We start from the raw sequence: 15,835 nt of genomic DNA on the forward strand, positions 1-15,835 counted from the left end.
TTAAAAAAAATGTAGAAACATATATAATAAAAAAATCCAAGGACTAAAAAAAAAAATATTGAGGGAACGCGAAATAGCTTCATTTTTAACTTTTAAGCCGCGTTTCATATCATGCGTTTAGGAATTGCAAGCACACGATGAACAGAAAAGTTCCGGCGAAATCCAAGACGGAAAATCCTCAACGCGGCGGCGATGTTCCATCTCCGGCCACCACTGCCTTAAGCAAAGGCGCCGATTACCGCCTCCTGATCGCAGAGGCCGCGGAATCCACCATTGACGACGTCATCGGCGACGAATTCACCGAAGCCTTCGCTTCCAGGCTCTCGCTCAAAGGAGAGGCAATTCTCGCCTGGTCCGCCGACCACGATTTTCTCGGTCACGACGGTGCTTCAAACCCAGAGGTAATCGATCACTCGCATTCCTGTGAATCCAAAATCTAATCTACCTCCTTTTTTTTTTTTTTTTTTTTTCCAGGCGTCGTTTCTGTCCTTGAATCTGAACGCCCTCGCCGATCGGCTTGAGCGCGTGGAATTGTCTCGGAGGCTCTTCGTCGATGAAGATCTGTTGCCTTCAGATATGGCTGGGCTGAGTATTCAGAGTACGATACTCGCAGATCCAGTATCGAAGCCTGCGACGGTGAACGCGCAGCTCGAGAAGCTTCTGGACTCTTTCGGTTCTCTGGACGCTCTCCAGCTGGATGATGATTTGCCTTCCTCTTCTTCTCGATCTGATGTCAAAGCGTTGGATGATGATTTCGATTCCTGGCTCGACACTCTCTGATCCGATCCGATCCGATCCTCGTCTTTGTATCAGAGTCTGTATTATTCCAGGTTTTGATGATGCTGCAACTTGGAATCTAGATTCGTTGGTGATTGATTGATGGCTAACATGTGTTTATGTGCCAAATTTTTAATTTTCTAGTCTAATATTAGGAACTGATGTCAAATTCTCTCCTCTTAACATTTGTTTAGGTCTTGTTCATGAAAGAAAATAGAGGCAAACGATACATGAAGACTAAAAAGAAGACTTTTGACTCATTTACTTTGCTGTTGTGTAGATCAGCGAAAATGGTTCATTATCAAACAATACAACACAGGTAAAACTCAGAAAGAGTCTCGAAACCGAGAATCCATGAGAACGCCGTCCATGAGATGAACGACGATCTGTCGAGCTCGTAAATCAACTCTCTTTGAACGAACTCCGTTGACAATCAGCGTTCCACGGCGGTTCTTGGAGACGAAAAGCGCGAAGCCAGACACGGATTCGTACGATGACGAGCGGTGGAGAGCCACGTCGGCCGACGTGAGAGCTCTCGGGATCGACGAGAATCCCAACACTCTCGACACGATCGCGAACTCGTCGGAATCGGCGCTGAGAGTGTCGTTCGTCGGAGATAGTTTTAGGTGGCGTTTGAAGGCTCTTTCCGACGGGACGAACACCGTGAACGGTAAGTCCTCCGGCAGCATCTTCACCATCATCGCTCCGAACTTGCCGAGAAACTCGCTGGCGTTTTCCTTTGGCGGCGGCTGAATCGTCGCCCTGAACGTGATCGCGATCAGTAACCAGAAAGCAACTAGTGAGACCAACCCTATGCACTTGATCCCAATCGTTGACTTTCTTCTGCAATTCGATCTCGTCCTACTCATCTCGGATTTCTTCTCTCTGACTTTCTAGATCCCAGCGAAGAGAGATCTTTTAAGTGGATGACCTCCCACTCACACCAAGTTGCAAACGTTAACATCTTATTATGTATTATTAAAGTTGGCTTAAGATTGAAAAATGCTACTTTTTTTTTTTTTTTTTTGTATTTTTTTTAAGGACTAAATATAACTAAAAAAAGTTATGACAAAGGGGGATTATATCATAATATCTAGTTTTATTCGTAGAATGGATAACTAACTTATTATGTTTCATCAAATGGTCGAACAAGTCTAATGGCAAATTGATTGTATATCAAGTTATCAACAGAAAAGTTCATCAAATGGTCAAACGAGTCTAATGGCAAATTGACCATTATGTTTCATCAAATGGTCAAACAAGTCTAATGGCAAATTGATTGTATGGCAAACTAGTAGTTAGTTTGGTCTAGCGGTAATTTCACACACGTCGACGGAGAGATTATGGGTTCAAGCTCCTATGAGATGCAGAAATTCATTCCCCTTAAGATTTATTCTAAAAATTATGTAATTTTGGTCAATACGGTCACCTACTATGTAATCTTAACCAATAGTGTCACTTGCGCTTTGCATTGCTAATATATTATGTAATTCTGACCGATAGTGCCCTTAAAAAAAAGTTATCAACTGATTCGTTAGTACAAATTAGTAAACTAGTAAGCTAGTCATTCTAGTCGCATTAGTCGCTCAAAATTGATTTTAGTGATTATTTAGATTTTTTTTTTCTCAAGATGTAAAGCCGAGAAATAAACAAATAAATAAACAGTTGCAGTATCAAATTTAATGAACTGATAATTTACACCACTTTTAATGTTTATGTCGTGAGTTCAATCTTTAATAGAGTGAATGTCCTTAAACAGCAATTGATTTTTTTTTTTTTTTGTTGACAATCGTTATTTTCTAAAAATAAAAAAAAATTAGTTGACAATATTGTATTTTCTCATTAATATATATTGTAACGTATTAATTATGGTACTAAATTGGTATTAAAACTCGATTTCACCAATTGCTTGAATCAAATCGTAATGTCAATAAGATTAAATCAAGCGACATCTATACCTGAGTCTAGATAAATAATTAAAAGAGAACTGACGACGTTTATAGAAGCGACAAAAAGACTTTAGAAGCGACTATATCACTTCTAAAGTCGCTTCCAAGATAATTCTAGAAGCGACTTTATCTCTTCTAAAAATCTCTTCTAAATATATCTTTTGGGCCTTTAGAAGCGACTTATGTCACTTCTAAAGAATTTTTTTCTCCTAGTGTCACCGGTACAAGATATACAACCAAACATTATATTAGCTTCTCTATTTAGTGCATTAGTGGCAGTTAACTGATGCTAAATCACGATAATTGTCTTTAATTTATTAGCGACACTTATTAACCATTGTGAGTTATCATCCGTTGCTAATTGTTAGTTCTCTTGTGATACATGGGATCCAGCAGCGAGATCAGACCCTTTGCACCTCACTCTCCTCATTCAAGCCCCACGATACCTCAATTTCTCTTCACACATTTCTCTCTCTAGAGTGACTAAAACCAAGAGACTAATTAGAACCTGATCTCAAACATTACACGAAAATTAATGTTGGGCGTCGGAGAGTTCTTCGTCAAAAATTGATCCCTACTCCAATAGCTTAACATCCTTTTCTTTTCTCAGGTGTTAGGAGTTCGGAAATTCTCATTTCCTACAAGATAAGGCGGTCGGACACCATTTCTACATGCGATCACGAGGTCTAACTCTGAGTCGAACAGCAAACACATTAAATGTAATCTAAAACAAACATTAAAATGTTGTAATAGAAATTTCTGCTAGATTCATTTTAAGTATAAAGTGTCTTTTGAAAAGTTTCTCATCACATGAAAACATTTCCAACGAGAGGCTCAAAATTAAAATAACCAACAAACAAGTTATCAATAAATTAAGCTTTTCTACGCCAGAAAGTAACTAATTATCATACTCGTATTCAACCAAACCTAGAAAATCACTAGATCCCCTTGACTTGACCCTTGTATAAATAAAATTTAATATTTCAAAAGGCATGGGAAAAAGTAAACACACAAACAAACAAACGACCCTCCTTTTTCGCAGCGAATATTTCAAATTCATCGCAACAACTAACAAACAAACGTCTACTCTCTCAAATTCTCTTTAAGAAAGAAAAAAAAAAAGGAATGTTTGACAACACTACATTTATTTGACCTTACCATATCTATAAGAACTTAACACTCTATTCAACGTACTTACATTACTTCGTGTACTCCAAAAAACACCTTAAAACAACACAAAAAAACCAAACTCCAAATTTTAAAAAAAAAAAAAAAAAAAATGCAGTGCTCTTCTCCAATCTCCAAGACGGTGATCCAATGGAAGATTCGGAAAGTGCTCGGGGAAGCTGACGTGGCGCTGGACCGGATGTTCAAGTTCAGCCGCGCCGAGGCCGAGCACGTGTTGGAGGGCATCAAGGCCGAGGCCGCGACGGTCGAGATGCTCGACACCGACACGATGACGTGGCACGAGCTCACCTTCCGGAAGGTCCGACGTGGCAGCGTGTTCGGCTTCAAGCTCGGCTGGGTCTCCCACTTCGTGGTTCGCCGAAGGCTCCGACCCGGGGACGAAATCGGTATTTACGTCGACCCCGATTCGTCTCTCTTCTACTTTTCTGTCTTGTCTAGAGCTATATAACTAATTAATTAGTTAATTACTTTGGCTTCTTCGCAAGCGCTCCAAAACTTTTGTTTCTCCGGTTAGAGACTCGACGAGCCCTAGATACATATGGCACAAATGAAATGAAGATCAATACCTTTTACTTATTTCTTTTTTTTTTAATATATCATTTTTTTTGTTACCGTTGGTATAGTCGCGACAGTCGTGAGAGCCGATTCTCAAATTGGTGTCCCAGTTTCGGTTGAACTCACGTGCCATTTGTATGGCCGTCGCTTCGGAAGATCCGACGAACCAGCATTTCTTTCTAGGGAGTTTCGATAACTTCCTTGTGAGAATTACTCCTGAAAAATATTGACCGATATTATTCAACAGCGTTGAAGTTTGGTCGCAGTCAAATAAATGAATAGTTTTGACTGTACATTTGTGATTTTTTTTTTTTTTACCTGGTATAGATCTACCGGATAGGGCTTCAAGGGCTACATAAATGCTCTCAGGGTCTTTTGGTTGAAAATCGTAAACGAGGGCCTGTAAAAAAATTATATTTGGAAATGGAATTATTAGTTTAGGATGTATGTACGTACACTCAGGAATATGTAAATGTGATACCAGTTAGTTAAGTAACAAATATCAGTGATGAATACATTGTTTGATTCTAATAAATTCCTCGAATGAAGTTATACTATATATTTTGAAATTTCAACTGAGAATTCCAAATTAGGAGAATACATTCATTCGATATAATTTTTAAAAAACTTCGTTGGTGACCGAAATTATTATTTACTCAAATACCAGTGGTAGTGGGACCCATTTGTATTAATCAGTTTCTAGTTTTAGTGATTCAATCTAAATTTGTATAGAACAAACAGAAAAGATGATATTAAGTTGAAATATAAAAAAAAAAAAGTAATATTGGCTATGTTTGGTTCAGCTTATTAAGCTTGATTTTAGTTTTTTATAAAAGTTAAATCATATTTAAGTGTTTGGTAAAATTACTTTTTCTAAAAGCTAAAAAGTGTTTTTGAATATTTTAACTAAAAAACCAAAAGCTACAATTTGTAGCTTTTATACGTAGCTTTAGTTTTTGGATTGTAATTTCTCTCTCTTAACTTCTTTTTTTTCTCTTACACTAACTTTTAATTCTAATTATCTTTATATGCTTTTATCAAATAATTTTTTTGACGTCACCAAAATTTATAATTTATTTTTTACATTCTATAGACACCCACTTTGATATAATTTTTTATATAACAAAATATATATCTTATTATTATTATTAATTACATTTTATATAAATAATTATCACTTATAAATATTAATATATATTTTACCAAACACTAAATCAGCTTTTGTTAACAGCTACAACTATTTTACAATAGTTTACCAAACACTCATCTGTTTTTTAAAACAACAGTTTTTTCGTATAGTTATTTTAAAATCACTTTTTTAAAAAGCAAAGCTATGGCAAACACAGCCATTAAGTTATGACAATATTCATTAACAAAAAAAAAAGATAAGATATATTAAGTTTTTTAAAAAATTATTATTTTTATCTCATGAATAGTGCCTAAACAAATCGAAAGGAAGATTCCGTTCTAATTTAGCGGTGGTAGTGAAATTCCAATTACTCTGAAATTTCGTTTTGGTCCGAATAAAATTTCCAATTCATCTAATATCCCAAGCATTTATCAAAACAGTTCAATGCCAAAATTTGTTAAAGAGAGAATCAACAAAGTTCAAAAGAGCACAATAATCGTAATTTTTTTTTTTTTTTTTTTTTTTTGAGATCTAGAGTAATAAACTCTGCTAGAGAAAATATAACATAAATACATGAATATACATATGGGCAAGCAAGTGTAAGTAACATAATGAATTCGATGAAGGAAAAAAAAAGGGTAATATATATATATAAGTATATAACCTTTGATTCCAACAATCTCAGACCTAAAATGAGAAGGAAACAAAACTTTTACCAATATAAGTGAAGAAAGAAAGAGAACCTGAAAATTGGGTGGCTGTGATACGGGGTTGACGATGACCATGAAATGTTGAAAATCCCAAAAATTGAGACTATAAACAGCGGACATGAGAAGCTGAGTTGGCCCTTTGGCTGCTCTGAGAGGCACCGCAGAAACGTACACTTCGTGTGTCCCTGAACTCATCGTCGTTTTTCTCAACTCTAATAATGATTCCATTTTCGTAGCCCCACTTTCTGATGACGGAACTAAAGTGAACTCCTTTTTATACCTTTTCAGTTTTTCTTGTAATATTTGTGTGATTGTGAATATTTTGGTTCATTATCTTTTACGAGCACTGACAACAACTGATATCGGTCGGTGGTGATCCATGTAGTGGGTCCTACTAATTTAGAAAGCCTCTGAGGAAGCGCCACATCAGCGTTGACGTTCTCTCATGCGATGTTGTTCAACAACTTTCCTAAAAAGCTCTGTTTTGCAAGGTTTTTTTTTTTTTTTTTACGGTGCCACGTCATTTAAGTGCTTCATTTTAGGGCCATTGTAGCAAAATAGCCACTTTGAAACTATAGATTTTGTTTTTAGCCTATGTTTCATAACTTTTAGGGAAATAGCCAACGTGCTTAGGTGTCAATAATTAATAGACTAATTTGCTCTTTTACTTAATCAAATGGAAATAATGAATATATTTATATTAAATAATAAGCAATAATAATATAAAATAACAGACAATTTCAAAATTGTTATACGTGGCGCGCTAATCTAGAACGGCTCACCAAGATTGGCGTTACTGTTGGGAACCTGTCAACACAGATAATAAACGTAAATTACTGGAAATTATCTCATTCTCCACATTTAAGTAATTTGAATGGAAATAAATGGAAATAACTGTAAATAAATCATCTGTACCTCTACATTTTTCCAAAAACAGACATTCGAAAATCTTCACTGTTAAAAAAAAAAAAATTAACAGTGCGAGTCTGGTCACCTCTAACCAAGCTGGAAATAAATGGAAATAACTGTAAATAAATCATCTGTACCTCTACATTTTTCCAAAAACAGACATTAAAAAATCTTCACTGTTAAAAAAATTAACAGTGAGAATATCCACCACGCACCCGAAATGTTCTCCGCAACCAACTCCTTGGCCTCCTTCGAAAACCCGTCTCGGCTCAGAAAATCTACCACGCACCCGAAATGTTCGACATAAGGTTCGACCCCGTCGAGCCTCATCGACCCGAAGATCTCCCGAGCCTCTTCAACCAAACCTCCGTGCCTGCAGGCCGAGAGACCCCGGCGCTGTTTGGCTGGACCGCCTCCTGTCCAACGTCGGCTCCTCCATGGATGGCCGTCCAACGTCGGCGCTTCCCCACCGGCGCGCGCCTCCTCAGGTGCGGTCACGACTAGGCCGCATGCTTCGCCGGCGCGACCAGCAAGCAATCAAACAGCGCCACCCGGTCGGGTGGGTCCTCCCCGACGCCGGGATCGGCCCAGGTGGCGTCGCCCATGGCCGGTGAATCTCCCCCGGTGCCGATCTCGCCGGGCGCAGCCACGCTCGGGTTGGAGAGAGAGAGAGAGAGAGAGAGAACGTGGATACGCCCAGATCCGGATTTGTGGAGTGGCTGGAGAGAGAGAGAGTGAGAGAGAGAGAGAGAGAGAGAGATAGAACGTGGATACTAGGTTAAAAAGCAAAATAACTGCCTCCTACGTATTAGGAACTATTAACGCACAAAAAAAGGGAAAAAAAAATACGCTAATTAAAAAACTGTCTTAATTATTGAGGACAAAAAAGTAAAACATTGTTTGCCACCTATTACGTTTGGCTATTTCCCTAAAAAACTCAAAACATAGGCTAGATCCCAAACCTAACGTTTTAGGTGGCCTAGTTGCTTATAAAACTCTTCATTTTACGGTATGGCACCTTTGGGTGAAGTGTGAACCGATGATCAACACTACAACAATACACGTGGAAAAATCCTAAAATGCTGAGTGATTATTCTAAATATACGTAATTAAAAAAGAAAAATAAGTAAAATCTGATTAAAAATAATAATAAAATAAGTAAACAAGAAAATAATATAATACCTTATATATTAACCAAATGGGATAAAAAGTAGGATCATAAGTCCGATAGTCACAAAGCATAACAAATAAAATTGGAGAAGTTAATTAACATTTTATTACTAGTTAAGTCGCATGTCTACGATGACAACGTATACATCAAATAACCGTTCAAGGCCGATTAAGAATCCAACGGTTACTGAAATAATTGTCCCAATAAGCAACAACACGAGACACATGTGCTTATTGAATAAACATTCAAGTGTGAAATTGATCAGTCCACCATTTAACTTTATCCACACATATAAAAGCCAAAAGCAAGCACAAGTACTCACATCTTGATCATTAAATGTGGTGACTAGCTAGCTAGACGCGAGGAGTTGCATCTATGTTTTTTCCGTGCTTGAAAGTTCATAGTGAGCGCAGTGTTTCTGATTGCACTCTTTATGCGTTGAATATCTCCATTTATTCTCAAATACATTGAAATAGCTCGGTTCAACTTCAAACTTTGAGACATTGATAAAAAAAAAACATGCAACTCACCACAAAAACTATGAGAAGCCATCAAAATTACTTAAGGACTATCTACAATTTAAGGTTAAAAGTAGCCGATAAGTGTGAATAAAACAGACTTATCAGTATAGTCCTAACCTACGAGCTAGGCACGCTTTCGCGCACAAGATCATCCCGACCTGCATGTTAGGACTATCCTCCAAGACCTAGGAAAATGTCTCTGTGTCGGACTTGGGCCTTTGGCAGCGAGGCTGACTTTTGTGTCAATTTTGATGCGAGGTGGTCATGATTTGGCCTTCATGTCGGGCCTAATTTCTTTTATTAAGGCCTAACTTGTGATATCTTTTAATAGGTTTTTTTTTTAGATAAGTGTAATGAGGTGGGCTTGAGCTTTGGCCTTGGGTCTTGATTTGATCATCGACTTGGTTAGTGGGCCTAAGTTATGTCTTGTACCATTTTCAAGTAGAAATCTTGCGTTTTTTAGCATGATAATAAGGTGATAGCAAAGTTTCAAACTTCATCGTGACGAAATCACAATTTGTTTTGCTATGAAAAGATGACTTGCATGATAGTTTTACGTGTTGCACAACGGTCAAAATGTCTAAATAACTACTAAAGATTGAATATACTAAATGACATTAATATAATCAAAGTCTTGATCAAAGTTAAGACATTGATAAAATTAGTAGGGTTTTTACCTTATTGACAAATATGTTAAGAGAATTAAACATTTAGTTCACCTTGTTTCTTTTGCACAACATACTAAACGTTATTTGTGGAGAGCCATTCACATTCAAATTATTGACAAGGAATATGGCTTTCCACGTCCATACGATTGACTAGAAAATAATATTTTCTTTCTACCATAATATTGTACAAAATAAAATACTTTGTAGGCCCCACGAAACCAATTGTGGTGACTTCCGATATAAATAAATAAATAAAAAAAACAATCGTGGTGACGATTAGAAACGCCATTTTTCTAACCTCTCGTACAATCCACGAGAGACAGCACGGAAAATATTAGGCACACAGCTAACATTTGCCATTTATTCCTCTAGTTGAAAATAAGTAAGTAATAAAAAAACAATTTGAAATAAAATAATATGTTGTACTCTGAATATTATGCAATGCAAAATTAGTCCAATAATAGTGACATTCACGTTCTTTCCTTTTCTCTCATATCATTAATTTCCGGATCACCACCCAAAAATTAGTGGAACCTCTTGTAAAATAAACGACCATTTCTCTCTCTCTCTCTCTCTCTCTCAACAACCCACATCAAGAAAAGCCATTAGCCAGACAAGCAATAGTTTTTCGCTGTGTTTTGCTTACTCGTTTTTTTTTTTTTTTTTTTTTTTTCTCTCTCGGAACTTTTCTGCTTTAGCTGTAAGACGATCAATCGTTCCCTTTCTGGGTTTTCCTTTTTTTTTTCCTTTCCCATCCCATGCATATGCGGTCATATTATTGATCACTCCAAAACTTATTATTACCTTTTTAATATCCAAACTCTTTGTCACACGTACGTGGTTTGATCATATACGTACATATAATCCTTGGGCTATATCATCAATTACTTTGCAAACAAAAAAAAAAAGAATATGGGATTCGATCATGATCATGATCGCGAGAATATGAATGATAGAGGAGAGAGTAGTTTGGAGAAAGAAAAGCAGGAACATGAAACGACGTGCCGTGACGAAGAGAAGTTGGTGAAACAGATGAGTGAGGCTTCTCTTAGTGCCAACGATCATGAAGATCACGAGGACGACGAGAACAGCAACAACAAATTACAGCTGGGCCCACAATACACCCTCAAAGAGCAGATCGAGAAAGACAAGGTTCTAACTCTTATATATATTATTATTTTTCCATAGTTCATATTCATATTTAGTTTTTGTTGATATTTTTCCAAGAAAACTTGCATGTTATCACAATTTTATTATAACTAGTTTTTGTTTTTTTTGTATATATATTTAAATCTTGTCATATCACGAAGTATTTCTTATAATATGGTATCACTTAAACCAAGAAGAAAAATTATTTTGTAATAGGCTTTTAGTTATATCTTTTATATATAATTAATATGTTAGATGAATTATAATTAGTGATATTGCTAAAAAATATATATTAAGATGTGTTTTCAAGATACAAATATCCAACGATTCAGATATCACCGATTAAAGAAAGAAAGAAAGAAAGAAAGAAAAACTTTTCTCTATTAAGTTAATTTGTGTGTATTGTTTTTCATTCAGGATGATGAGAGTTTGAGGAGGTGGAAGGAACAACTTCTTGGCAGTGTGGATTTCGACAATGTTGGAGGTACGTGCTGTTTTATCAATCTTAATAATATTAAATCTTTAATTTTATTATTGGGTATATACTCTTTCGGGAAATCTTGATATTTTTTACTTCAGTTTTATAAATATACCGTTCTTGATAAATTTGCCGTATATGCATTGTCTTAGCAAATCCTATAAGTTCTCGTCGTGTTTATCACGAAAACATCGCTCATGCACAAAAATTATGTATTTTCTCGTATCGTTTTCATTGTGTTTTTCCCTGGTTGCTTCATATGGCTTTGAAGACATTGCTTGGTTTCATTTCTTTTCTATCTGATGGCTCTTCTTTTTTCGTCACCAATATTTTTTTTTTTTTTTTAATATTTAAACCTAACCCCCGAGATGTTCCCACGTTTTGTTAGTTCCTACATGTTCGGAAAGAAAAGAGAATAATGATAGCATATAAAATATAGCCTTTGACTTTGTATTTTATATCCGATCAATTTTAATTTTAGGTTAGCCTATGATATATGGGAATCTCAATCGTAAACCCCTATCTGAGAATCAACCACTAATTATTAGATGGGTAAACTCAAATAAATAAAGCAAAATCATTGCATCCTTTTCACGGTGAAACTTTTAGCTTTCTATTCTTAGAAGAATAGTAACTTGAATATGCCATAATGTAAAAGTTACATAATTTAGAATTCTTTGTTAAAATAGAAGGAGATCTAATGGCCAATGATCTAAACATTTCATGACTAAGAAGACTTTGATTTTTCTGATTATTGCATATAGTTGGCGGGTAGCTACATTTGTATAATTCATACAAGCTTCTCAAGCATATAGAATGGCCAAGGCTCTCAAATTTTTTTTTTTTTAAGTTTTAAATAAAATAACATGATACTTAGATGCAAAAAATGTAGGAGAAAGTAAAAATTTGTAGAAAAATGAAAATGGTATAAAAGTGGTGATAATTAGATTTGTCTCTTATTTTTCTCAATTCAAACAAAGCTAAAAAACACAACGAATTCTCATTTTTTTTTTCCTTTACATTTTCCGGGTTCCAAACAAATCTTTAATGAGATACGATCTTGTTACGAGGATATAGGATAGCATAATTCTATTGATTTGTATAATTATAACATATCCCCTCGTTAATTAGTAATAAAATAACTAAATCGTGGAGCGGTAATTAAACAAAGCAGAAGTTCTTGACCCGGAAGTGAAGATCCTGGAACTTTCAATCCAGTCCCCGGATAGAGCGGACATTGTCCTTTCGATCCCCGAAGATGGAAACCCGAAGGGACTGTGGTTCACGCTCAAAGAAGGAAGTCGTTACAACCTCAAATTCTCCTTCAAAGTCAGCAACAACATTGTGTCTGGCCTCAAATACACCAACACGGTTTGGAAAACCGCTATCAAGGGTAAGCCTAATTCTTTATAGAAAAAAAATACATAATAGACATTCGAAACTAAATCTAAGTTTTAATTAGCAAAATATGCAAATGTATATTGTCCAAAAAAAGTTTTTGACAATGTCATATACAAGTAAGTTACCAGTGTGATAAGATTTATGTAAATGGGTAAAAAAGAAAAATTATTGATCTCTAGTTTTAGTACATTTTTATAAACTTGGACTATTTCGCTAATTTCAGACAAAATTTGACTTTCAAATGATTATTTAATTAGAATACCACACATTCTTCATTTTATGTAATAAAATAGTGAATGGATGAATATATTCTTGGTGTGACAAATTATTAAGATATTTTTTTTTACATGTATTAGTTGATAGTACAAAGGAGATGATCGGAACTTTCAGTCCCCAAGCTGAGCTTTACACACACGTTATGCCTGAAGACACGACTCCCTCCGGCCTCTTCGCCAGAGGACAGTACTCCGCAAGATCCAAGGTACGTTCATACGAATAATGTCGAAGACAAAAATAATTGAAATATGAGTTACAATAAGAATATATGCTATGAAATTGAATTCTCTGATGTGGGAAAGAGGGTTACTATTTGTATCAAATTAGATATCTTCAATAATAATTAATCACCCTATAAAAATAATGAATTTCTTAAAAATAGTAAAATCCGATATATTGATCTTCCTAATAATGATGAACCTATAAAAGTTATATGCACAAAAAGTTATTTTTAGCCTAATTTGTCGAACTTATATGCACAAATAGTTATTTTAGCCTCCCTTAACAGGTTTTCTGGCTTCGTCCCTTGTTACAAACACAATGCCTAGGAGTCGGATAGTAATTTTGGAAAATGCCATTTACCCAAAATAGTTATCTGCGTGAGTAAAATTTTAACTTTCTTTGTTATAAAAGTATTTAACCTATGAACAAAATATACCAACTAAAAAATTTATACCATACTTGGCAATGACATATTAGCGAGCAAACTCTCGAGAGCATTTCAGGATCACAATCAAATAAAGCTTCTCTTAGAACAAATACATTTGTATTTGAGTATGCTATTCATCCGTGGTCAGTGGATCGCTGATGTCTAACACATGTGGGACCCACTTGACGAGTGAGGTCCAATCATTGTGAGACATTAACGGTATGCGATGACCCGGATGAAAATAAATTATGTTTCATATTTAGTGTTGTTGATCATAATTTGGGTAAATCCTTTCACAAAAAAAAAAGAGAAAAAAAAGTGATCCTGTTAATCCCTATTTGGTGTATGCTTTGGGGATTAGCCCTAGAAACTATATAATTAAGGAATATATAATCACGTTATTAATAAATTGTTGAGTTTTCATGCTTTCAAAACCTAGACCAAATCAATTTTCAACTTTTTTTATTTAGCTATATGTGTGTTGATTTAACATGACATTTTTTTTTATAACTATTATTGTTGAAAACCATATGTTTATTTTGTTTAATAGTAGTTTTTATGTGGTTACAGTTCCTTGACGACGATAACAAGTGCTACTTGGAAATCAACTACACCTTTGATATTCGAAAGGGTTGGAGCACAAGTTAATAAAGCCACGCAAGACTCCAAACCTCTGTGTTTATTTTTTTTCTTATTCCGCTTTATTGATGAGTAGTTTTATGGAGCTTATTTACACTTTCAGTAATAAGACATATATAGATTGTTTTTCATAGCTGGATTAATTGCTTAATTATTTGCCTTTTAGTAATTTGAAACGAGAGTGCGGGTGAAGTATTAGGAAATGCAAGGATTGATTTAAACAAAATATCTTATAAATCTTTTTTTTTTTTTTTTTATATATATATAGAAATATATCTTGCACACTTTCTTTCTACGATTATCTTCCATATTCATAGTGCGGATCGATCAAAGCATTGTTTACGCATATTTGCAAGATGAGAAAATAAATTGCACTCAATGTACGCTGAGTAAGTCATTACTACACGAAGATATACATTCACCTCCGCTTTTGGCCGACGAGAAAAGTTTTTCACGTCACCTGAAAAAACGACGACTTATGTGGGAACAAGGGAATGTTTGTTTTCAGATCACGAAGGTAAAAGCGTCGTTAAACATGATGCCACAACAATAAACTATTAACTTTTTAGATTTTGAAATTTTTGCCGGGACATTCTCGCCATTGTTAATTATGATGGGTCATTTCTCAATTGAGGAAAATGACACCCTGATAAGTAAAGTCGGAGCCCTAAACTGCTGTAGAGATGACAAATTTGAAAAAACAAAACTAGGGGGCGAATTTAAAATCATATAATTTTAGGGTAATAGTATAAATTTTGATAATTGTTTAGTTACATTTACATTTTTTAATTTTTTGAGGGGCATTTGTCCATGTGATCCTTAGCTGGCTCTACATAAATGTGTTTCATACTCACTTATTATCATGTATTTTTACATTGTCTCGAAGCGAGTCCTTAAGTGTTTTTGATATTTTTTGTAATTATTTTTTTCATTTTATAGATCATTTGTGAGGTACAAAGTGTTTTGAGAATGATAAAGGAATCTTGGATGATTTGGAGAATTTCAAACAGGTTTGAGCAAAGTATAAAACAAGAAACCCTCTTCTGCATGTTTTTTAGATTCATAATTGCATATTTTGGATGAATTCTATAAAGAATTGAATAGAGATTTCTCTTAGCTTTCTAACGTATATTTATTTATGAGACTCAAACATCGTAAAAAGATATTACGTCCCATCCAAATTGGTGCGTGTACTGTCCGAAACCTTGCGCGTTGCCATTGTGCGTCGCGGGGACCAGGATCAATTTTAAGCGTTTTAGACCTTTAGATCCCATCCAATTGTCTATGTATGTCCAAAAATCACCATCTAACGTCTAATTATGAGATTTAGACCTCACAAAATTCATATTTCTCTTATTTTATTTGTTTTGGTTGGGTTTTGAGAGCTTTGAAGCTTGTTCTTCACCTTCAACTATATTATTCTATTCTCCTTCCCGTAACTCTTTAATTTTATCTTTGTTTATTGTTTTTATTTACATATTCCAAATTAAGTTTTTATTGAGCTACGATGTAGCCCGGATTAATGTAAAATTAGATCATTCTCTGGTTTATTTATCTATTTTCGTATGTTTTTTTTCTTGATTTTAGTCATACCTTTTTATTATATATTGATTAGCTACCTTTGCATTGTTATCTGTGATGTTTTGAGATCGAGAGGTCATGAATA

General features: G+C 35.0%; 5 protein-coding genes across 7 annotated transcripts; 3 read left to right on the forward strand and 2 right to left on the reverse strand.

The window, feature by feature from the left end:
- LOC149406587 (phosphorelay protein) lies at window positions 1-1,249 on the forward strand. 3 transcript variants are annotated; one of them, XR_016295559.1, is made up of 3 exons: window positions 1-401; window positions 475-830; window positions 972-1,105. XR_016295559.1 is itself a non-coding variant. In XM_089607686.1 (2 exons), the coding sequence occupies exons 1-2, from the start codon at window positions 138-140 to the stop codon at window positions 778-780; spliced, it is 570 nt and encodes a 189-aa protein (XP_089463812.1). In that variant the 5' UTR covers window positions 3-137; the 3' UTR covers window positions 781-1,021. The 3 variants fall into 3 exon arrangements, 1 of the variants encoding a protein (XP_089463812.1); XR_016295558.1 differs by having other exon boundaries at window positions 4-401; window positions 1,058-1,249; XM_089607686.1 differs by having other exon boundaries at window positions 3-401; window positions 475-1,021.
- On the reverse strand, window positions 1,016-1,646 carry LOC149406588 (Fasciclin-like arabinogalactan family protein). The gene has a single exon (XM_089607692.1). The coding sequence runs from the start codon at window positions 1,644-1,646 to the stop codon at window positions 1,104-1,106; it is 543 nt and encodes a 180-aa protein (XP_089463818.1). The 3' UTR covers window positions 1,016-1,103.
- Window positions 1,647-3,678: 2,032 nt separating this feature from the next.
- Window positions 3,679-6,594, reverse strand: LOC149406589 (PTB domain engulfment adapter). Its single transcript, XM_089625659.1, has 4 exons — window positions 6,342-6,594; window positions 4,788-4,869; window positions 4,527-4,685; window positions 3,679-4,442 (listed from the first exon to the last, which is right to left on the reverse strand). The coding sequence occupies exons 1-4, from the start codon at window positions 6,534-6,536 to the stop codon at window positions 4,375-4,377; spliced, it is 504 nt and encodes a 167-aa protein (XP_089481785.1). The 5' UTR covers window positions 6,537-6,594; the 3' UTR covers window positions 3,679-4,374.
- On the forward strand, window positions 4,006-4,362 carry LOC149406590 (B3 domain-containing protein At4g02870-like). The gene has a single exon (XM_089617151.1). It carries the CDS (start codon window positions 4,006-4,008, stop codon window positions 4,360-4,362), a length of 357 nt encoding a protein of 118 aa, XP_089473277.1.
- Window positions 6,595-10,457: 3,863 nt separating the features above from the next.
- On the forward strand, window positions 10,458-14,362 carry LOC149406591 (rho GDP-dissociation inhibitor 1-like). The gene is made up of 5 exons (XM_089607698.1): window positions 10,458-10,729; window positions 11,144-11,210; window positions 12,379-12,597; window positions 12,962-13,086; window positions 14,101-14,362. Exons 1-5 carry the CDS (start codon window positions 10,490-10,492, stop codon window positions 14,176-14,178), a joined length of 729 nt encoding a protein of 242 aa, XP_089463824.1. The 5' UTR covers window positions 10,458-10,489; the 3' UTR covers window positions 14,179-14,362.
- The last annotated feature ends 1,473 nt before the right edge of the window (window positions 14,363-15,835 follow it).

The sequence above is a fragment of the Urtica dioica genome, chromosome 1 (assembly GCF_054948205.1).
Source record: "Urtica dioica subsp. dioica isolate 48M chromosome 1, U.dioica_male_clone48M_v1_H2, whole genome shotgun sequence".
In the NCBI taxonomy this organism is placed as follows: Eukaryota; Viridiplantae; Streptophyta; class Magnoliopsida; order Rosales; family Urticaceae; genus Urtica; species Urtica dioica.

Excerpts from the sequence above, each read along its gene's own strand:
- LOC149406587 (XM_089607686.1), top strand. The coding sequence starts at position 138 with ATGAACAGAAAAGTTCCGGCGAAATCCAAGACGGAAAATCCTCAACGC. Across the intron at positions 402-474 it reads ACGGTGCTTCAAACCCAGAG|GCGTCGTTTCTGTCCTTGAA; the intron begins GTAATCGATCAC and ends TTTTTTTTCCAG.
- LOC149406588 (XM_089607692.1), bottom strand. The coding sequence starts at position 1,646 with ATGAGTAGGACGAGATCGAATTGCAGAAGAAAGTCAACGATTGGGATC.
- LOC149406590 (XM_089617151.1), top strand. The coding sequence starts at position 4,006 with ATGCAGTGCTCTTCTCCAATCTCCAAGACGGTGATCCAATGGAAGATT.
- LOC149406589 (XM_089625659.1), bottom strand. The coding sequence starts at position 6,536 with ATGGAATCATTATTAGAGTTGAGAAAAACGACGATGAGTTCAGGGACA. Across the intron at positions 4,686-4,787 it reads ATCCGGTAGATCTATACCAG|GAGTAATTCTCACAAGGAAG; the intron begins GTAAAAAAAAAA and ends AATATTTTTCAG. Across the intron at positions 4,443-4,526 it reads CTGTCGCGACTATACCAACG|GGCTCGTCGAGTCTCTAACC; the intron begins GTAACAAAAAAA and ends ATATGTATCTAG.
- LOC149406591 (XM_089607698.1), top strand. The coding sequence starts at position 10,490 with ATGGGATTCGATCATGATCATGATCGCGAGAATATGAATGATAGAGGA. Across the intron at positions 10,730-11,143 it reads AGCAGATCGAGAAAGACAAG|GATGATGAGAGTTTGAGGAG; the intron begins GTTCTAACTCTT and ends TTTTTCATTCAG. Across the intron at positions 11,211-12,378 it reads GGATTTCGACAATGTTGGAG|AAGTTCTTGACCCGGAAGTG; the intron begins GTACGTGCTGTT and ends TAAACAAAGCAG.